The sequence below is a fragment of the Octopus sinensis genome, linkage group LG7 (assembly GCF_006345805.1).
Source record: "Octopus sinensis linkage group LG7, ASM634580v1, whole genome shotgun sequence".
NCBI lineage: Eukaryota > Metazoa > Mollusca > Cephalopoda > Octopoda > Octopodidae > Octopus > Octopus sinensis.
In genome coordinates this window covers 70,768,789-70,792,247 of record NC_043003.1, presented here as the reverse complement: position 1 = coordinate 70,792,247, position 23,459 = coordinate 70,768,789, and the positions used below count along the sequence as shown (strand labels likewise).

The following is a 23,459-nucleotide window of genomic DNA, read 5'->3' as shown; positions in this document are numbered from 1 at the left end:
CAAGCCATGCCAGAATGTAAAAAAGATGTTAAATGATGATTAATAAATACGTATATATATATATATATATATACACACACACACACACACACTCACAGATATATATATGTATATGATAAAAACTTACAATATCTCTCTGATCTTCATGGACCAAATCCATTTTGTGAATTAAGCAGAAAACCTTCGCTTCTGGTGAATTCTGTAATATAGCTTCTAAGCAGGACTGATAGTAGTGCATATCTTTTTCCAATTCCCGACTCTCCACATCAAATACATAAATAAGAACCTCAACATTTCGGAAAATATTATCTCTCTGACTGGCAAAATAGTTCTCCATAAAAGCTTCTTGTCTTAAAAAAAGAAAAGTCAGAATAATGGATTAATTTTTTTTTTTTTTGGACACATAATGAATTGTTGAATGGAATTGTGTACAGTTAAGTGGATTGGTACTATACATTACTGTATGTTTTATCAACCTTAGAAGGTTGAGTAGGGCTAACCCCTTTTGACACTATCCTGCTCAAGAGTGCCCCTGGTTTTATGACACAAAATCCTTGTCTTAATGTGATTTCAATTAAAACTTTCCATCAAAATTCAAGATTAGTTCATGTTCCAAACATCAGCTTCGTAATGACTAAGCTATTTTACTAAATTCTTCATTATTTTCAAAATTAATTAAAATAAAGGCAGAGTATTTTAACAGAAACATGGCAACAGAAGGGTTAAATAAAGACTATGAAACATTATTTTATCCAATGCTCTCGTTAGTCAACCATTTCCCCCTGACTGATTTTATATCTCTTTCATTTTACGAGTTTCTTTAACAAAATGTATTCATGGTAAATGCTCGTTGAAGTATTTAAAATAATCCTTAAATGCAGTTTTGTATTTGTCATTCTATGATGAATGGGTTTGAGAGTTTTACAAATTCAGATATTTACATGAGTTACTGGGGCACATGTTTTACAGCAAGACAGCTAATTACTTGTGAACTGGGAGAGTTCAAGTATTTTCCAAAGGACTGAGATAGGCAAAGAATTAATTCCTAAGACAATAAAAGAATAAATGGGAAGGTTTAAGCAGATGGAACTGTAATTAGCAAATCAGTGTGTTAATTACACAGTATTTAATGAAGGGTCACTGCTTAACACTGAATGCCAGTTTAGGAATTAAGTTCTTGTTTTGCTAAACTTCTGATCGGTACTTGAGGACTCTACCCATATGGAGGAAATGCCTGAAGACTCAACTCTTGTAACCCTCTCAGGAACGGAGGATGAAGAAGATGGATGGAAGGATGGAAATTATTTATAAATGTGAAGGGAAATGGGTGCAATCAAGAATCAAAGTCATGTTGGTGACTTATTCCAAAGAGTTCAACCACCAATTGTTTAATACTGATTTCTCTTGATTTAACACAAAGTCAGTTTTTGTAGAGGAAAAATATTGTGGGTCCAGTATATAACATAAAACTGCTTATTTTATAGACCTAAAAACAGTAAAAAGCAAAACTGACCCCAGTGGAGTTTAAAATTAGAAGAGTGAAATACCAAAGTATCCACTCTGGTCTTCTTTAGGCACAGTTAATTCTCCTACTCTCAAGAATTTTGAAAAATTGGTTTCAAATTTTGGCACAAAGCCAGCAATTTTGGTGAGTTGGGTAAGTCAATAATAATGATCCCATTGATCTACTGGTATTTATTTTAACAACCCCGAAAGGATGAAAAACAAAGATGACCTCAACAGAATTTGAACCCAGAATGTAAAGGTGGATGAACAGCCGTTAAGTATTTTGCCTGGTGTGATAATGGTTTGATCAGCTCTCACCACTTTAAATATTTGCAATATTAACCAATACACGACATCAAACAAATACTAAAGCAAATGACTTCCTCCTCCTAATCTTAAACCATCTGTTAAGGTGTGTAGCCTTGTGGTTAGGGTGTTGCACTCACAATTGTAAAATTGTAGTTTCAATTCCCAGACTGGGTGGTGCGTTGTGTTCTTAAGCAATTCACTTCATTTCATGTTGCTTTACTGTGTAACCCTGAGTAACTTGCATCCCATTCAAGAGGCATCTTGTGATCTTGGTCGCTCAAATACCATGGAAACCAGGCAACCAGCTTAATGTCCCCTAAGGCTTGAGACAGTAATGTCCAAGGGGCTTACTACTTTACTATTTGACCCTTTTGTTACCATATTTCTGTTGAAATACACTGACTCGGTTTCAATTCATTTTGGAAATTTGGAAGAATTCAGTAAAGTAACTTTGTCCTTATTAAGCTGGTGTTTGGAACATAGATTAATATGAAATTTGTGTCATGGAACCAGAGGCAGTGTTGTGGGTTGGTACCAAAAGGGTTAAACTAACTTTCAGATCCTTATGAAATGTTTTCCTTCAGCAGCAACATTTGCTTTATCATAACTTACATGCTAGTGGCATGTAAAAAGCACCCACTACACTCTGAGAGTGGTTGGCGTTAGGAAGGACATCCAGCTGTAGAAATATTGCCAGATCACATTGGAGCCTGGTGCAGCCTTCTGGCTTGCCAGTCCTCAGTCAAATCATCCAACCCATGCCAGCATGGAAAGCGGATGTTAAACGATGATGATGATGATGATAACTTGCATATTGCTATTTAAATAATACAGAGAAAAGCTGAAATTTTCAAAACAATTGTAGAATGACTGCTCTACATGCGACTTTGTGCCTGTAATGTGCTGATGTGTATTAGACATTGAAATATGGGCACTTACCCACCACAATCCCAAAGGTTGAGAACTAGGTTGCCAAGGAAACGGATGTGAGAATGTTCAACATCAACTAGAAGAATGAGAATAAACAAAAATACATGTAAATGATACAATACAAATCACTGATATGTAATTAAAGATCAATACAGCTTGAGGATTTCAAAATGTTTCAGCCTGACCGCAAACCCTTTCACAGGGATCCAAAATTATTGTGTTGATTGTTTATATACTACTTTTCTCATAATATTCAACAATATTACACAGTGTAAACTAGATTAGCTACCCCTACTGGTGACAAAAGGCCTCTCGTTCAGAGTGAAAGGTAGATTGTACGATGCATGTGTGCAAACTGCCATGCTTCACGGCAGTGAAATATGGGCCATGACTGTTGAGGACATACGTAAGCTTGAAAGAAATGAAGCTAGCATGATCCGCTGGATGTGTAATGTCAGTGTGCACACACAACAGAGTTTAAGCGCCCTGAGAGAAAAGTTGAACAGAAGAAGCATCGGATGTGGTGTGCAAGAGAGGCGTTTGTGCTGGTATGGTCATGTACTACAGGTGGATGAGGAGAGCTGTGTGAAGAAGTGCCACTTCCAAACAGTTGAAGGAATTTGGGGTAGAGGTAGACCCAGGAAGACATAGGATGAGGTGGTGAAGCATGACCATCGAATGTTGGGCCTCAAAGAGGCAATGATGAATGACTGGGACCTCTGGATATATGCTGTGACTGTGAAGACCAGGCAAACAAAGTGAGTTCACAGGTGAAACCTACACCAGTCTCACATAACCAGCCCCAGCCCACTCAAAAGTACCTTGGATCGTAGGGCGACATGCTGCGCTTGAGGAGACCTATTGAGTCGAGTACATCAAAATCAAATGGAAATTGTAGTTGTGACCCCCATGCCAGTAGCACGTAAAAAGCACCATCCAAACATGGCTGATGCCAGCACTAGCTTGACTGGCTTCCATGCCAGTGGTATGTAAAAAACACCAACTGATCATGGTCGTTGCTTGCCTCCTCTGGCCCCTGTGCCAGTGGCACATAAAGAAGCACCCACTACACTCTCAGAGTGGTTGGCATTAGGAAGGGCATCCAATTGTAGAAATTTTGCCAGATCAGACTGGAGCCTGGCTGCAGCCTCTTGGCTTCCCAGACCCCAGTCAAACCATCCAACCCATGTCAGCATCGAAAATTGACATTAAACAATGATGATGATGAATAACATAGAATATATGTATTTGAGCAAGACTCAGCTCTTCTCAGCAGAGCCATGTAAACCAAGGATGGCTGTTAGACCCTTTTGGAGCTTTGTGCAAAAGATTAACTGGTATTCTCACATTAACATAGCTTCACTGAAGGGTGCCACTGTCCAGGTGATGTCCAGAATGAATAAAGACCATATAGTGCAGAAATATCAATGATTCCAGTCCTGCATTGAAGCAGTCATCAAAGCTGAAGGCTGATTCATAGAATAATCTCATAAGAAAATTTACCAAGAACATTTACACAAATCTTGATTAAAATACATTTGATTTTTATTAGATTAGCACTGTTTTATTAAATTAAATAATAAATTTAATTTACTAAATATGTCCTCAAATACCTCTCATACCCTGTATGTATGTATGTATGTATATATATATATATATATATATACAGTAATCCCTCGATTATTGTGGGTGTTACTTTCCCAAAAACCCTGCGATAGGTGAAAATTCGCAAAATAGAAACAGTACTGTACTGTATATTATTTTATTTTTATAATTTGTATATATTTATTTTATTATAGATGCAAACCAACACCACAGAGGAATCGACATAAGCTTAAATAATAAACCACAATAGGTGAACCACGATATGGCAAGGGATTACTATATATATATATATATATATATACACACACACATATATACACAACACTTAAACACATATACATATACACACACATGCACACACACATATATATAAAGGAATACAAAAGATGGGATAAGAATGCAGACCCATCTCTTTTTTTCTTGTCCCTTTTTTGTACCATCTAACTGTCTGAATGTTTTGTGTTCTTGCCCCATTTTTTGCAATCTTTTTTATATACATATGGCGACTTTGGTCTCATATGTAAATACATATATATATATATATATATGACTATCATCACTGAACATCCACTTTTCCATGCTTGAATGGAGTGGACAATTTGTATGAAGCAAATTTTCTATGGTCAGATGTCCTATCATCAACCCTCACCCCAAGTAAGGTAATGCACAAACACACACACACGCACAAAAGCCTTCTTTCAGTTTCTGTCTACCAAATCCACTCACAAGGCTTTGGTTGGCCTGAGGCTATAGTAGAAGACACTTGCCCAAGGTGCCATGCAGTGGGACCTACCTGGAACCATGTGGTTGGTAAGCAAGCTACTTACCACACACCCATGCCTGCTTGTGTCTATATGTGTGTGTGTGTATATATATATATATATATACATGACAGGCTCTTTTCAGTTTCCATCAACCAAATCCACACACAAGGCTTTTATTGACATTGGGCTATAGAAGACACTTGCCGAAGGTGCTGTACAGTAGGACTGAACCTGAAGCCAAGTGGTTGGGAAGCAAACTTCTTAGCAAACAGCCGTGCCTGCACATATGTGAGATTGCGAACTAAGATTTGGCAATGACTGTTTCAAGATTGTAACTTTATCCAACTGATGTCGATGCAATTTAAAGAAAGGTGAAGTGGTTGTAAAAGAGTCCCCAATGGTATTTTAGATTTTAAACACAACTTCAGTGAAATAACAAAGGAATAAAACAAAAACCCAACAAATAAGAACAAAAATACGAATGCTGTAACTGTTTTCTTTCTCAAGAATCATAGGAACTGAACAACTAGAAACGGTTTACTTACTTGTAGCACCAAGTCTGCGAGTATCTCTTGCAATATAGTTGGCAAATATAATTGAGCGCATGCTGGTTTTACCAGAGCCACTCTTGCCCATCAAAAGGACCTAATTAATGAAAAGGGAACGAGTTGATAATAAACACAGTTTAAGCATGAATAAAACAATAAAGAAACTTGAAAATGCAATTATCTAAAATAGTAATTGTATTATTGGTTTAGGAAAGGAATAAAATAACATTTCAATAGAGTGAAGCTGACAATATATCTTTGATTGTTTACTTGTTTCAGTCAGTGGACTGTGGCCATGGTGGGGCACCACCTAGAAGGGTTTTGTACTGTTTCTTTTAAGCCTGGTACCTATTTTGTTTCTTTTGCTCAACTGCTGAGTTACAGGAATGTAAACAAACCAACACTGGTGGTTGTTAAACAATGGTAGAGGGGGCAAACACAGACACATACACACACATGATGGGCTTCCACACAGTTTCTACCTACCAAATTCACTCACAAGATTGACCAACCAGGGGCTATAGAAGACACTAGCCCAAGGTGCCATGCTGTAATATCAAAGCAAAAAAATAATACTGATTCGATAAAGGGATCCATATTTCATCATCAATACAAACTCTTTGATAATAAGCTTTTTGCTAATAACTGAAATATATATTGGTTTCAAATTTCAGCACAAAACCAGTGAGTGCAAGGGAGTAAAAGTGGGTCAGTTACATCGCCCCCCCCCCCACTGCCTACTGTTTTACTGAAAAGAGAAAAGGCAAAGCTGACTTCAGACGTATTTGAACTCAGAAAGTAATGATGAACAAAATATTGCCCAGTGTGCTAATGGTCCTGCGAGATGACCACTTGAATAAATGAAATATATATTAACCCATTCGTGCCCATGGTCCTTTTTTTTTTGTTGGAACAGAAGGATAATCCATCATATTTCTGCAACACCTGTATTTTTCTGAGATGTCTTTAGTCATCAAGACTGGAATGTCTTTCAAATACTGTAATAAAATTTTTTTTATATATTTAGTATCAGATAAAGTTGTATAAAAAAAGATTTTTGGTAATAAATTTTTAAAAATACTGGGGCACTAATTAGCTAAAAGAATGAAAACTGAACTTATCACTGCTTCAAGTAATTTTAAAAAGTGATTAAATCACAAATTAGTAAAATACCTGTTTTTTAATTAATGACCCCTTTAATCTGCGCGAATATTCCAAATGAGCCAATGGGCTGAGCACAGGGCTAATTGTTGAGATATATTTGTCCTGTTCACAAATAGGTATCTCACGAATAGGTACATGATAATTCTCTGTAGTTGTTTGAGTAAAAATTCGGTCTCGGTTCCTGATTATTGAGTGACATCTTGCACAACTCTGACTTTGACATTTGGACGAGTTCTTTGGGTTTCTTGATATGTCTTTGATGGTCTTATTTGAAATATTAACAGAATGACAGGTTGTCTTCCAGTTGACCATCATTTAGTTTTTTTTTTTTTCCTTTCAAAACTGATTTCTAGAAAATCGGTACAAAAACTGACAACTAAAATTTTAAAATCTTAAATACCAAAGTAATGTCTCATCTTCATTGAAAGAATTCAAACTAAATGGGCTTTCTCCAGACACAACTAGTTTAAACTGACTTTTGACCAAACCAAACCAAACCAAACAAACAATTGAACAATGATGTCTAAGCACTGTATATTTGGTAAACATTACCAGAGTATACGCAATTCCTGAACCTTGAACAGTTGTTTAAAATTAATAAACAAAAGTGAAGAACTACACAAATACATGTGTGAGAGTATTGAATGACATAGGCAGAACATTATTAATGTATTCAAATTTCCTCTTAGTGAGAGAGAGAAAACAAAAACCTAGGGGTATACATGAGCAAGACTTGAAAAGAGTGAGGGGAAAATAATTTCATTAAATTAAGAATGAAAAAAAAAAACTTCTCATGTATAATGGGAAATTTGATCTTAGTTAATGAGATAGATATGTGTTATTGGATCTTGTCAGCAAAACAGACACTATGAACTCACATTTCAATATACGTTTTTTTTATATATATATATATATCTTTTACTCAGAAACTTAATCTATTTAAGATTAGTTCTAGAAAGCTATGTACGTATAATAGTTATTATTGTCCATGAAATTTTTATTTCCTGCGTTTATATGCTTGACGATACTCACCAAGAACAGAGAGTATTCCACCTTTCACCAAACTCAAACAGTTTAGCATTTGTCTGATAGAATGGATTTAACGAAATCAGTACAAAAATTCTTTCAAACAGATAAATTTAAGTAAGTTGATGTTTTGTGAAATGGAGACACAATGTTTTTCTGCTTTTTCCTTCGATGGGAGAAGACATTCTTTGTTATTGTCTCTAATCCAACTAAAAAAAGGCAATAAACATTTCACCAACATTTTGTTGTAAAGACATTAAATTCACAGGTGTTTTTGTAAATATCAATTATATGCAAAACGTAAATTCTCAATGAAGGAAAATAGTGTTGAATGAGTAAGGGAGATAATTCAATATCAATCCGGCCCTAATAGTAATGTGAAAGTAAAGAAATTTGAGGGAAATCAGCATGGTGTATGTTATAACAAAGATCTTGTTATTGACATTTCAGTCTACATGTAGCTTCGTTTATCACTGATCCAGGATAACACAGTACACACATTAGTGCACAATGTCAATACTTGTCACAAATTGATTTTTGATAACACAAGATTCTACTACGTGTGCTGCAAAAACGCACCCCAGCGACCACCCACCAATACTCAGGTACCCAGAATGCAATATCGTTAGTGTTCACATTACCATGCCGTGAGGCTGCGTATTTTTTTTTTTTTTTTTTTACACAGATTTACATACAGGTACCCATCAATATGAGATCAGCGAAGAGAAAAAAATATAAAGGTGCCTGATCCAACCAAACAATACAGACGAAAATAATCTCTACAGGAAAAAGCAAAGAAACTGTCAAGAGAATAGATGGCAGCTGAGGGCCATGGGTTACAAAAGGCATGGGGGTGATCCGTTTATCATTGGGTTTTTTTTTTGGGGGGGGGACCAAAGCCTCATAATAAATGAGGATAAATAGATAATTAACAATAATCTTTTCTACTCTAGGCATCAGACCTGAAATTTTGGGGGAGGAGGCCAGCCAATTAGATTGACTCCAGTACACAACTGATATTTATTTTATCAACCCTGAAAGGATTAAGGGCAAAGTCGACCTCGACAGAATTTGAACTCAGAATGTAAAGACAGACGATACCGCTATGCATTTTGCCCAGTGTGCTAACATTTCTGCCAGCTCGCCACCTTAGATAACTAACAATGATGTTAATGTCTTCAACACTAAGAAATCTGTGATATACACATTATCAATGATGGAAATGATTGAAAATAAAACCTATTACAGACTAAAGGACTCCACTAGTGTAGTTATAGTTAAGTTCCAATAAAATTTTACTTTTAAAACCTTCCATGGTTGTCTACATTTTCCATCTTCCTGTGGCCAATAAATGAACAACATACTTCTTTGTAGACTTGCATCAGGGACAATGATGAACACACCACATGTGCCATTAATTACAGTTGTCCATGTGACATTGTTTAATTGATTGTATTTTTAAAAGCTAATAACATTTGGGGGTTGCAGGAATGGAATGAGACAACTGGAGATAGCAGATTGAATGCAGGCGCTGACAAGACGTTCAGTGGGCTTCAGCAATGGAGGCAAGCATGCACACACACATTAATATACAAATACTGTGCATGTGAGAGAGAGATAGAGATTATCCTTTATCACTTTAACAGGACTGACAAACATTTTCCCTTTCTTCACACCACACACACACATACAAAGAGAAGTAGGTACACACATAGACAGAGAGAAAATGAAGGATACATTAAAATGTGTGTCACATAAGTCAGTAACAAATCATTGATGCAAAAACAGTTGTGCCCAAATGTCTCAAACCCCACAAAAATAATTCCAATACTCTTAAAATGAAAACAGCACACATATTGGCATAGTTTCATTCAATTGTACCCCCTACACACAAAACTTGATCTGGTTTCAATGGTAAGTGTAATCAATTTTAAATGGACCTTTAACATGAGACTTTTAACATGGATATAGAATCTAAAGGTTGGAATCCTGTCTCTTAAATTTTACAGAAAACACATGAAAGAAATTTCAACTGAGGTAGATATCTCCTCTGAATAGAATTTATCATAAAATATTTCAAATACATGTAGGGTTTTTATGAATGGAAATTTCAGCTTCTAACTGACAACTGAACATCTTCTATGCTGGCTGAGTTGGACAGTTCAATAGGATCTGATGAGTCAGAGGACCTCTTTGTGCTCCAATGTCTGCTTTGATACGGTTTTCATCATTAGATAATCCTCCTAATTCCAATCCTTTTACAGACTGTACTGGGTGCTTTCTATGTGGCACCAGCACTAGTGAGGTCACCAAGTAGAAGACTAAACACATCTCAATAAGAGATGTTTACTGAAAAGCAAACAAAGCTTATTTGACAATGTGCAGCAAGAGCAGTTTGCCTGCAGCAAATGTTCCCACACAATTTCTTCTTTACAGATGTTGGAAGCTGTTCCTCAGTACCCACCCACTCTTCCTATCAAGTCTACAACCTTCGGGCAGCTACAATCAATGTAGGCACAATGAAAGGTAGGTTTGGTAAGACTGTTGAAATGCTAGAATATAGGCATGTAGATGTGTGCTGAGTGCAAGAGGTAAGATGAAGGGGGACTTCAACAAGATTTCTCACAGGCAAAGAATATAGGTATAAATTCTTCTGCAAATAGCGAATGTGAGGTTGTGGACATACTTTTAGCAGAAAATGGATGGATAAAGTGATTGATGTAGTCAAAGTGTGCAATGGGGTAATTAATATAACAGCAACTTTTACCTCTGCTTGTGCTCCTGAATCAGGACTGTAGTACAAACAAAAGAACCGTCTTATGATGCTCTTTTCCAGACTACCTCAATGACTAATGACAGTGACCTTATTTTCATGGATGGTGACTTTAATACACAAGTTGAACAGTATTCTGGTGGATTCCATGTTGTGCATGGAGGTTATAGATTTGGTTTCCAAAATGAGGAGGGAACGAGGGTCTTGGATTTCTGTGATGCAAAATGATCTGCAACACAAACTTCAGGAACTAGAGTCACCTGATGCCCTATCAACCTGGTGAGCACACATGCCAGATCGACTACATTTTCACCAGAAAGTGGGACTGATGGTAGTACATGCAAAGTCGTTCCCTGGTGAAGAATGTACAACCCAGCAGAGGTTAGTAGTTAGTGCCTTCATGCTTAGAGTTAAAAGAACTCGGAGGTGCAAACCAATCTGGAAAAAAAGACATGGAAGTTTAAATTTCCGTTGAACAGTTAGAGATTTAGAGATATTCTATGTGAGGTATTTAAAGAGAAGGAGACATATAACAGAGAACAACTGGGAGTTGTTATGGGCTAACCTACTGAGGGCTACAGACTAAATCTGTGGGCTGGTGTCAGGTCCCAGCCAGATCAAGTGTGATGTGGTGATAGAACAGTGAAGTAGATGCAACCATAAAAGCAGAGGTAGGTTAAGAAGGATCGGAAGAATGGAGTAGCAGAGTATTATACCAGGTAGCTAGTAGAGAAGCTAGGCGACAGGTATATTTAGCAAGAAGAAGAAACTGAAAGAAAGAGGTTTTCCAATGTTCTGTGTGAGGAACAGAGTGATGTGGTGTTCCAGATTGCAAGAATATCAGAGAAAATCTAGATAATGCAAGAGAGAGTGTGTATGGATGGCTAAAGGTACTCTTGTACGTATTGATTCTGAAAAGAAACAGGTGTGGATGTGCTACAATGAAAGCCCATTGAATTCAGAAAATGCATGGGAGAAAGAGAATCTTCCAGTATGACAAACAAAGCAATTAAAGATATGAAGATAGGAAAAGTCCCTGGTCCTTCAAGAATTACTGCTGGAATGCCTAAAATGTCAGACCTAGTCAGTCTTATAATTAATCAGGTTGTACAGGACGGTATGACATGTAATGATTGGTGGAACAGTACTGTAGCCAACTGCGACAAGGGTCAAAAAGAAGCTTTAGAGAGGAATAATTACAGACATATTGAATTATTGGATCAGGTCACAAAAGTTTCAGAAAAGAGTTAGAGCTCAAAGTAAGTGGAAACAGATTTAACCTAGATGAGATGCAGTTTAGTTTGATGCCAGGAAGTACTACTACTGATGCTCTCTTCATAGTAAGGCAACTTCAGGAGAAGCATTTAACCAATAGTAAACTGCTGTACATGGTGTTCATTGACATGGAGAAAGCCTTCAACTGGCATATGAGAGCTGCCCAAGCCATGAATAGGGGTGTAAAATATTAGCAAGTAATTCTCCTTCAATTCACAACCAATCATCTTAGAAAAGGGAAGGATACATCAGAGAATGTGGTTCTGGAAATATTAAAGTAGGAAATAAGATGGAATGGGTATGGCTGGATGGTATTGGTTACAGGTCTGTGAGACCATAACAGACCTAGGGCTAAATAATAATGACATCAGCATCTTTTAATATGCTTTCTATAGGTGCACGGATGGCAGTGTGGTTAAAAAGCTAGCTTCCAAACCATGTGGTCTGGGGTTCAGTTCCACTGCAGAACACCTTGGGTAAGTCTCTTCAACTATACTCCCAGATTGATCAGTGTCTTGTAAATGAATTTGGTAAACAAAAACTAGTGGAAACACATCGTGTGTGTGTGTGTGTACTTGTATACATGTGTTTGCCACACCACACACTACTTGACAAATGGTGTTGGTTTGTTTACATCCCACTAACTCAGTGCTTTGGCAAGAGAGGATGATAGAACAAGTACTAGACTTAAAAATTCATACTGGGATCAATCTGTTTGGCTAAAACCCTTCAAGGCAGTGCTCCAGCATGGCCACAAACCAATAACTGAAATAAGTAAAAAGTAAATGAAATAAAATATTGCAAAGTAACCCTTCAGTTCTGCAAACTCATCAAAATGTCTGCTACCATGATTTGTAGATTGTATTTGTTCATATCACTGAATGATAATGGTGACAGAGCAGAGGAGAATTAACCCTAATCTTAACCCTAACAGTGAAAGAGCTGAGAAAACTAAACCCTAATGTTAACCCTAATAGTGAAAGAGCAGCGAAGAATTAACCCTAATGGTGACTGAGCAGAGGAGAATTAACCCTAATCTTAACCATAACAGTGAAAGAGCTGAGAAAACTAAACCCTAATAGTGAAAGAGCAGGGAAGAATTAACCCTAATGGTGACTGAGCAGAGGAGAATTAACCCTAATCTTAACCCTAACAGTGAAAGAGCTGAGAAAACTAAACCCTAATAGTGAAAGAGCAGGGAAGAATTAACCCTAATGGTGACTGAGCAGAGGAGAATTAACCCTAATCTTAACCTTAACAGTGAAAGAGCTGAGAAAACTAAACCCTAATAGTGAAAGAGCAGGGAAGAATTAACCCTAATGGTGACTGAGCAGAGGAGAATTAACCCTAATCTTAACCCTAACAGTGAAAGAGCAGAGAAAACTAAACCCTAATGTTAACCCTAATAGTGAAAGAGCAGGGAAGAATTAACCCTAACGGTGACTGAGCAGAGGAGAATTAACCCTAATCTTAACCCTAACAGTGAAAGAGCTGAGAAAACTAAACCCTAATGTTAACCCTAATAGTGAAAGAGCAGGGAAGAATTAACCCTAACGGTGACTGAGCAGAGGAGAATTAACCCTAATCTTAACCCTAACAGTGAAAGAGCTGAGAAAACTAAACCCTAATAGTGAAAGAGCAGGGAAGAATTAACCCTAATGGTGACTGAGCAGAGGAGAATTAACCCTAATCTTAACCCTAACAGTGAAAGAGCTGAGAAAACTAAAAAACTAACCCTAATAGTGAAAAGCAGGGAAGAATTAACCCTAATGGTGACTGAGCAGAGGAGAATTAACCCTAATCTTAACCTTAACAGTGAAAGAGCTGAGAAAACTAAACCCTAATAGTGAAAGAGCAGGGAAGAATTAACCCTAATGGTGACTGAGCAGAGGAGAATTAACCCTAATCTTAACCCTAACAGTGAAAGAGCTGAGAAAACTAAACCCTAATAGTGAAAGAGCAGGGAAGAATTAACCCTAATGGTGACTGAGCAGAGGAGAATTAACCCTAATCTTAACCCTAACAGTGAAAGAGCTGAGAAAACTAAACCCTAATAGTGAAAGAGCAGGGAAGAATTAACCCTAATGGTGACTGAGCAGAGGAGAATTAACCCTAATCTTAACCCTAACAGTGAAAGAGCTGAGAAAACTAAACCCTAATAGTGAAAGAGCAGGGAAGAATTAACCCTAATGGTGACTGAGCAGAGGAGAATTAACCCTAATCTTAACCCTAACAGTGAAAGAGCTGAGAAAACTAAACCCTAATAGTGAAAGAGCAGGGAAGAATTAACCCTAATGGTGACTGAGCAGAGGAGAATTAACCCTAATCTTAACCTTAACAGTGAAAGAGCTGAGAAAACTAAACCCTAATAGTGAAAGAGCAGGGAAGAATTAACCCTAACGGTGACTGAGCAGAGGAGAATTAACCCTAATCTTAACCCTAACAGTGAAAGAGCAGAGAAAACTAAACCCTAATGTTAACCCTAATAGTGAAAGAGCAGGGAAGAATTAACCCTAACGGTGACTGAGCAGAGGAGAATTAACCCTAATCTTAACCCTAACAGTGAAAGAGCTGAGAAAACTAAACCCTAATGTTAACCCTAATAGTGAAAGAGCAGGGAAGAATTAACCCTAACGGTGACTGAGCAGAGGAGAATTAACCCTAATCTTAACCCTAACAGTGAAAGAGCAGAGAAATGCTAACCCTAATAGTGAAAGAACAGAGAAGAATTAACCCTAATGGTGGTGTTAACCCAAATGCTGGTCGCAAGCTGCTTAACTACCCAGCCACATTCATTAGTTTAGAATTTCCATGCCTCGTCAATATCCCAATTTGAAATAGGAATGACCGCTGCCACTACCACTGCCACCGCCACCACCACATGTAATGATGGCCTTCCTTCATTCAAGCAACAACAATCCCAGCCAACAAATTGTGTCAACATAAAAACTGTGCTAAAAAGAAAAGAAAAAAATAACCCTTGTTCTGAAGACCATGTGGTCACATGATAGGTATTTTAAAAATAATTAGTATGTTATATTATCTAATTGAACTAATTAATACGAATGGCTGGATGAGCAACAGTATTGTGATAAAATAGGGCAATCTGTTCACCACTGAAATTAACTCATTGATCAGATGGAAATTTGATAAGACAGATTTTCTATGGCCAGACACCCAAATATTTCCAAGCAGGGTAATATTATCCCCATGCTTGACATGTTTTTCACAGAAGACGGCAAATGAACAGCTCCACTTGTGTGACAGGCATGTCTTCATTTACAATCATAACATGACATCTAGACACAGTGTTGTCTTTCAAATCCACTCACGAGGCTTTAGTAGAAGACACTTGCCTAAGGTTCCACACAGTGGGACTGAACCTAAGACCACATGGTTTGGAAGCAAGCTTCTTAACCACACAGCCACACCCCCACCTTAGTATCAGTGGATAATAACCATAGCAAGCTGGTGAGCAAATGTTTTGAAATCATCCAGCTGTCTTTGATGTAGATGTGGTCTATGATATTTGACAGTGTGTGTGTGTGTGTATATTAACAGTAGTAGCACTTGAGATATGTGAGCAGTGCTCATGTGAGTAACATTTGTGTTTTGTTGAGGTTCAGCAGCTGATCAGAGCTGAACTATTTTCTGGCCCTGACAATGAACATACACTTCAGGAGACAGGTTTGGCAATGTCAAGGTTTTGGCTCTATGTTGTTCAAGGCTAAATTGTATCTATCAGAACATTGTTTATGCCATATGTATATACTCTCTCTCTCTCTTTTACTTGTTTCAGTCATTTGACTGCGGCCATGCTGGAGCACCGCCTTTAGTCGAGCAAATCGACCCCGGGACTTATTTTTTGTAAGCCCAGTACTTATTCTATCGGTCTCTTTCGCCGAACTGCTAAGTTACGGGGATGTAAACACACCAGCATCGATTGTCAAGCAATGCTAGGGGGACAAACACAGACACACAAACATATACACACACATACATATATATATATACATATATACAATGGGCTTCTTTCAGTTTCCATCTACCAAATCCACTCACAAGGCATTGGTCGGCCCGGGGCTATAGCAGAAGACACTTGCCCAAGATGCCACGAAGTGGGACTGAACCCGGAACCATGTGGCTGGTAAGCAAGCTACTTACCACACAGCCACTCCTTTTGGTGCTGTTATAGTCCTCATCATTATCGTCATTTGATACCTGTATTCCATGCTGAATTCCAAATGGTTTGACAGGAACTGGCGAGCCAGAGGATTGCACCAGGTCCCAATGTTTGCTTTGGCATGACTTTTACAGCTGGATGCCCTTCCTAATGCCAGCCACTTTACATAGTGTCCTGGTTGCTTTTTATATGGCACTGTCACTAGTGAGGCCACCAAGTAACCCACAAGACAAAACATCTCGACTGAATGGGATGTATTATTGAGGAAAGTGGCTTTGTGCCAGGTGATGAGAGGTTAAAGTATGATAGAGGGACAAGAACAGGTGTCTTGTCACCATTAAATGGTGCATTTGAGTTTTCAGCTGATGGAAGCAGAGCAAGTTTGGCATAAGGCATCTTGGGTCGCAGGTGAATAATGTCTGTTTGTGAAAACAGTGATGAGCAATATTATCTGCTGATGGAGGTGATGGCAAAATCATTAAAGTAAACGGAGAAGATATGAACCTAAAATGATAATAGTTGGTTGTAGAACATATTTGAAAGTCATAGATATAATACAGCTTCTATAAATGTCTCTTATTATTTATTGTTTGTTGACCTAATATTTGTTTCTGGTGAGTCTACTGCCATGACACTGCTGTACACTACCTACCATCATCCCATCTTCAACTCATCTATTACAAATAAATATTTCTTTACTTTTATCCCCAAAATCTAGAACAAATACAACACAATACTTAATTTAGTGGAGCTGACAGCTTATGACGTTCATTTACATCTCTCTCTCGCTTTCACACACACACACACACGGGATATTGTGACCTCTTTTCTTTTATGTAAACCTGACCACATTATTACATTATTTACATTTGACAGATATTTGTCCTCATCTTGTTTGTTGTTAACACAACGTTTCGGCTGATATACCCTCCAGCCTTCATCAGATGTCTTGGGGAAATTTCGAAACTGGGTTCTCATTCCTAAAGTATTTTTCGATGTTATTATTATTATTATTCAGGGTCACTACCTGGAATTGAACTTGGAATCTTGGGGTTAGTAGCCTGTGCTCTTAACCACTATGCCATATGCTACAACATGAGGATGGATCATGGGTATGAGGAGTTCAGGATTACAAGGCAATGTATGTGTATGGCATAGTGGTTAAGAGCACAGGCTACTAACCCCAAGATTCCGAGTTCAATCCCAAGCAGTGTCCCTGAAGAATAATAATAATAATAACATCGAAAAATACCTTAGGAATGAGAACGCAGGTTCGAAATTTTCCCAAGACACCTGATGAAGGGTGGAGGGTATATCAGCTGAAATGTGTTAACAATAAACAAGATGAGGACAAATATCCATCAAATGTAAATAATTCCTCATCTCTTAAATATAGAACTGACCACTCTGTATATATGTAATAGGTGCAGTTGCTTCCCAACCATATAATTTTGGATTCAGACCCTTGCACAGTACCTTGAGCAAGTGTCTTCTACTCTACCCCAGGGCTGACCAAAGCCTTGTGAATGGATTTGCTAGATATAAACTGAAAAAAGTCCATTGTATGTATGTTTGTGTGTTCTTGTCTTGGCATTGTGTGATAGCTGTAAACGAGCATCACTGTCAAACAAGCAGTGTCATTCATTTCCAGGCTTTTGTGAAAAGCTGTCTAGATGTGGGGAAAAAATAACCTTAGTTGGAAACAGATGAGTGGTGGTGTCAGGAAGGGCATCTGGCCATAGAAAATCTGCTCAATGAATTCTGTCCAAACCATATACACTCATACCTCAGTACTATGGACTTCGTTTTAACAGAATTCGGAAGCAACGGACAAAATCAACAACACTTCTTCACTATCCGTGGTAAGTCTGGTTTTAAATTAAAAATGTTGAATTTACTCTATTATAGGGAATATTTACAGTGTACAGGTATTTTACACTGTCAGAGCAATAAACACTGAAAATGTGCAGAAAACAGCTTCCGTTACATGCCAGGGGAAAAAACTAGAAGTAGTTGATAGCTTCTGTTACCTAGGTGACCAAGTCAGTGGCAGGGTTGGAAGCTCTGAGAGTGTAGCTGCTAGAATAAAAATAGCCTGGGCAAAGTTTAGAGACCTCTTACCTCTGCTGGTGACAAAGGGCTTCTTGCTCAGAGTAAAAGGTAGACTGTATGATGCACATACACAAACAGCCATGCTACATGGTAGTGAAACATGGGCCATTACCGCTGAGGACATGCATAAGCTTGCAAAGAATGATGCTAGTATGTTCCACTGGATGTGTAATATCAGTGTGCATACATGACAGAGTGTAAGCACCCTGAGAGAAAAGTTGGAGGAGATATAGACATAAAGAAAAGAGAACAAGTGCCTCAAATCTATGGCAGGGCATAGTTCCAGTCAGATTGAGAGCAATGTGATTGTAGCCAGAGTTATAATAGGAAGGAGACAGGATTGGAAAGACTGGAAGAATAGGATCAGCAGATAATTATACCAGGTAGCTAGAAGAGAAGCTAGGAACAAGTTTATTTAGCCAGGGGAGAAGCAGTAAGAAGTTTCCTAATGTTCTACAACACAAGGATGGATCATGGGTATGAGGTGTTCAGGATTACAAGGCAATACATGTGTATGGAACATGTGGTAGAGGGAAATCCAAAAAGACATGCGACAAAGTAGAGAACGTTAAGCTTAAGGAGACAATCCTGACAAAGGACTGAGATGAATAGCAATATACTATGCTCGAAAAACTCCACCTATTGTGGCAAAACAGGTTTTAAAAGTAAGTGTATATGCACAACTGGGCAATTTGTCCCTGTTGAGCCTCTCAGCTCCCTATCATTCACCTTTCCATTACTCTTCTAAGTATAAGGTTGTCCCAAAAGTTCGTAGAAAGTCTTGGAAAATAATGGTCTTTATTTTGAGGAATAATTTTTGTTGTTTTTGTTAGTACTTGGCGAGTAAAAATTCAATTTTCGCAAGTGTTTACGAACTTTTGGGACAACCTAATATTAAGTTATTCTGTTGATGTAGATAAATGAGAGTAGCACTACATAGTTAATTTCCCTTTCTGTGCAACCAGTTACCCCCTCTCTTTCTCTTTCACTCCTTGGAAGCACTTCCTTTTGACGTTTATCCTCATTCTCAACATGGTCCCTCTCCACACCTTTTTTTCCACTGATCACTCTTTCTATGCAACCAGTTATCTCTCCCTCGCCAATGAATCCTATCATATTGGTTTCAAATTCTGGCACAAGGCCAGCAATTTCAGGGCAGTGGGTAAGCCAGTTACATTGACCCTAGTGCTCAACTGGCACCTATTTTACTGATTTCAGCAGAATTTGAACTCAAAACACAAGGAAGGATGAAATGCTGCTAAGCATTTTGTCCAGTGTGCTAATGATTCTGCCAGCTCGCTGCCTTAGATGAATCACGTCATGTATTGACAACTCTAAATCCTTTTCTTAAAACCCATGTTTGTTACACACAATATTCACCCCTACACTCCTATCACTATATGCTTCTCTCACTCTTGCAACCTTTACCCTATTCTGCTGTTCTTCACTCTTTCTATACTGCCACCCATCACCTCATCTCTGCTGAGCTACCTATACTGACATCCATCCTTCATCCTAATTACCCAACTCATATTTACTATTGACCCCCACCACACACACACACACACACACCATCTCTCATTCTCCTCCCACACTCTTTAGCCTTCTTGATCTTCTGTCCCCACTCTCCCTCCTATTCACTTTCTCGTGTCTTGAGTATATGCCCGGACACATAGTCACTGCCATCTGAGTCCCTTTCTAGGCCCACTCCAATTTACTCCCACTTTTATATAACGCAGGAAATATCTCCTCTACAGTAACAAACCTATTACTGACCCTCTATCATAATTCAACCTCTCATCACCCAGCATAAAGCCACTTCCCTCTCTCTGCTAGACCCCTACTCAGTCAAGAGGGGTTTGTAGTCGTGAGAATTACACGGCATCATCACGAGAGATGGTACCATGAAAAATAAACATCCGGAACACGATGTAAAGTGGTTGGCGCTAGGAATGATTTCCAGTCGTAGAACCCATGTCAAAGTAGACACTGGAGCTCAAAGCAGTCCAACAAATTAGATCCTGTTAAAACGTCCGGAAGACGGACGTTAAATGATGATGGTGCGCAACACACACAAACCGAGAAAGATTATACATAAATAAATGTTCGCAATTAGTTCTATCTAACACGAAGTCGATCTCTTCCCACTCCAAGACGATGATGTGTTTAACTAGTGGCCGGTCTTTTTGCAGTATATCTAACATTAAAAGCTTTCCAGCCATGACCATTTCATCGTTGTTGTCTAAGAGTATATTATGCAATTTGCCGTTCCTTCTTTTATAACGGGAGGTTATGATTTGGGAAAGATTTGACTGCTATTTTTAGCAAGTCGAGAGCCACATAAACGCTTCCTCGTGTAATCATTCATAATTATATAAGTAGATAAATACGAAACACAAACATGGCCAAATCTATTATTAAGTTAATTACAAAAAGAAAAAAAACTTTAAAGAATTTAATTAAATCGCCCATTATTAACAGGTTTATGTCGGGACGAATATTTTCGTTTTAAATAATGTCTCACAAGCAAAGTATCTTGGTTCCAACCCACTTGCAATCGACTTTAGACTTTCACCCGACAGAATCGAGTTAATAGTTACTAATTAACTGCCGACTTAATTAAAAAAATGCAACAAAAAGGTCGTTACTTTGTCTTAATTCATGACAATTATAGTTATATTAAGCTCTTTGGGAGTCGAGATCGAACTCTGCGTTGAATGTTGATACAATTTTATTTCATATATATTAAGCATATGTACGGCCAAGACATTAGAGATACGAAGACGAGACACATTCTTCGTTTGCCTTATAAACTACTAAGTTGATAAGGTTATGTAATAGGTCAACAACTGGAGATTATATTTATCTTGGTGTTAACTAAATAGTTTCATAATAAGGGTCAATTTCTATCACGGAACCTAATAATAGCTATGGGTTGGTCATGCTCACTGGAATCACATGTTTTCTTCTTATAATTGTCAAGTACTAGTTTTCACTTTCATATCTTGGTAAGTCTAGTAGAACCCCCTTCCTCAAAATAGATAGAGAAAAAAAAATTACTAAATAAAAATAAAAATTCTTCAGACTGTAACTATGTAAACAGAAAACTGCCAAATGAAGAATGTGTCACATGGAGAAAATGGTTCATCACGTTTCGAGAACTTTGGCAATTAATTTATCATTTGTGTAGATACCTGAATGTAGAATATAACTTGGGAGGAAATATAGACACTCCTTAAAAGAATATATTTAAAATAGGGGGAAATATGATGATAAAAAGTGTAAATAAAGTAGGCGTATAATAGTCAGGACCGTCTAAGTCGGCATAATAGGCCCCCAGGGTAGTGGGCCTTATAATATTTAAATCGCAGAATATATATAGATCGAAATTGGGCTCGTAGACCCGAGAGGGCCTTGCGCAAATAATCATTAGTCTCGTGCATTGAGGCGGCCCTAATAATACGAGTAGTTGGTAATAATGATGGTACTCGATAGCGGAAAGCGAGAGAAAGCCAGAGAGAGGTTTATAACAACAACAAACTGAAAGGAACAAATTGATCAATATATATGTATTTATATATTTATACATTGCACTTACCTTCTTTTTCATGATGGTTGTGTTATTGAATAATCAGATAAGCTCGATAATTCCACCACAAATAACCAACACTGTTGTTGTAACGGGAAATATCCTTCGACCGAAACCATTCACTCCTCTCGATGTTCTTTTTTTTCCCTTTTCTTTTGCTTCTTCCGTACAAATAAATAAATAACCAAAAAAAAAAATATTGTCACCTGACCTAGCAGATTCTTCACAGAAGGACGCTTCTCCTACGCGGCTTCCAATTGGTTAATAGCGAGAGCACGTGATCAAATTGTATTTTCTTTCCTCTTTGCTCTTACGGCCTAATAAATATCATTTTTGAAAAAATTATACAATAATGATTACTTAATGGCATTCATAATTTTATTTATATTCTGAGTTTTTCGGTTTTGTTCTCTCTATCACATTATAATCTTTCGTTCAGGCATACATGTTAAATTATTAAAAAAAAAGTTTATTAGTAACAAAGGGAGGTAACTCCCTATTTCTACAGTCGAGAGTATTTACATCATAAGCAATAATTTGAACTAAAGTTTTAAGACAAAATGCTGGGCTGTATACGTATTCATACATGTATAGACACAAACAAACACACATGCACACTTAAATATATATACATACAGACATACATATATATGTATGTATGTGTAGCTCGCTATCTGTTTTACCGGTGTTCATTGTTTATGTCCCTACCTTAACGCTTTCTCACCGACAAACACGCACGTGTGTGTGAGTGGGTGTCATTATTTAAGTGATTTAGACACTCCTAATGAAAACCCAATAAGGTTCGAAAATCGATTAAGGCTGTCCATCGTTAAATTTCCACTGTTTGTATATCTGCTACGTAGATATACAAGCTTGGAGAGTGTTTGTGGACGGATTAGTGAATTGATATTGCTCAAACGGGTACGGAACCAGCATGATGCGGCGGAGGTACACCGGCATATGCTGTCGGGTCCAGCTGCTGATATCAATGATTCCGTTCTATAACTATTTTTTTCTTTTTCTTTTTACTACCCACAAGGGGCTAAACACAGAGGAGACAAACAAGGACAGACAAACGGATTAAGTCGATTATATCGACTCCAGTGCGTAACTGGTACTTAATTTATCGACCCCGAAAGGATGAAAGGCAAAGTCGACCTCTGCGGAATTCGAACTCAGAACGTAACGGCAGACGAAATTCCGCTAAGCATTTCGCCCGACGTGCTAAGGATTCTGCCAGCTCGCCGACTCGAGTATAGGACGGGGCTCGCCTCTTTGAGCTGGGAAATTAATGGAGTGCCTGATGTGTGTCTCGTTGTGGCTACCCGCTAATAAAAAGAAATGAAGAATAAGGCTGGGTATATATCTATATATATAAATCTGAGAATGTGTGTGTGTGTCTGTCTGTGTGTTTCCCTAAAACTTTCAGAACTACACAACCAATTCCATTCAAATTTTACACATGCCTTACATAGGGTCCAGGGAGTGTAATGGGCAAAAATTTTTTTAACTTTTTGCCTAGGGCGAGCCCACAGTAATATCATATCTTCTCCACTATGAATCCCTAAAACTTAAGAACTACACACCAATTTCATTCAAATTTTACACATGCCTTATTTAGGGTCCAGGGAGTGTCGCGGGCAAAAAAACTTCTAACTTCTTGCCTATGGCGAGC

General features: G+C 37.9%; 1 protein-coding gene across 1 annotated transcript in view; it reads right to left on the bottom strand.

The window, feature by feature from the left end:
* LOC115214074 (ras-related GTP-binding protein A) overlaps window positions 1-21,996 on the bottom strand; it is a 31,095-nt gene extending 9,099 nt beyond the window's left edge. Inside the window, exons 1-4 of the mRNA XM_029783119.2 lie at window positions 21,794-21,996; window positions 5,660-5,759; window positions 2,755-2,821; window positions 128-350 (exon numbers count right to left, since the gene is read on the bottom strand). Coding sequence (XP_029638979.1) covers window positions 128-350; window positions 2,755-2,821; window positions 5,660-5,759; window positions 21,794-21,805 — 402 coding nt within the window. The 5' untranslated portion in view covers window positions 21,806-21,996. The remainder of the gene's footprint in view (window positions 1-127; window positions 351-2,754; window positions 2,822-5,659; window positions 5,760-21,793) is intronic.
* Between the last annotated feature and the right edge of the window lie 1,463 nt (window positions 21,997-23,459).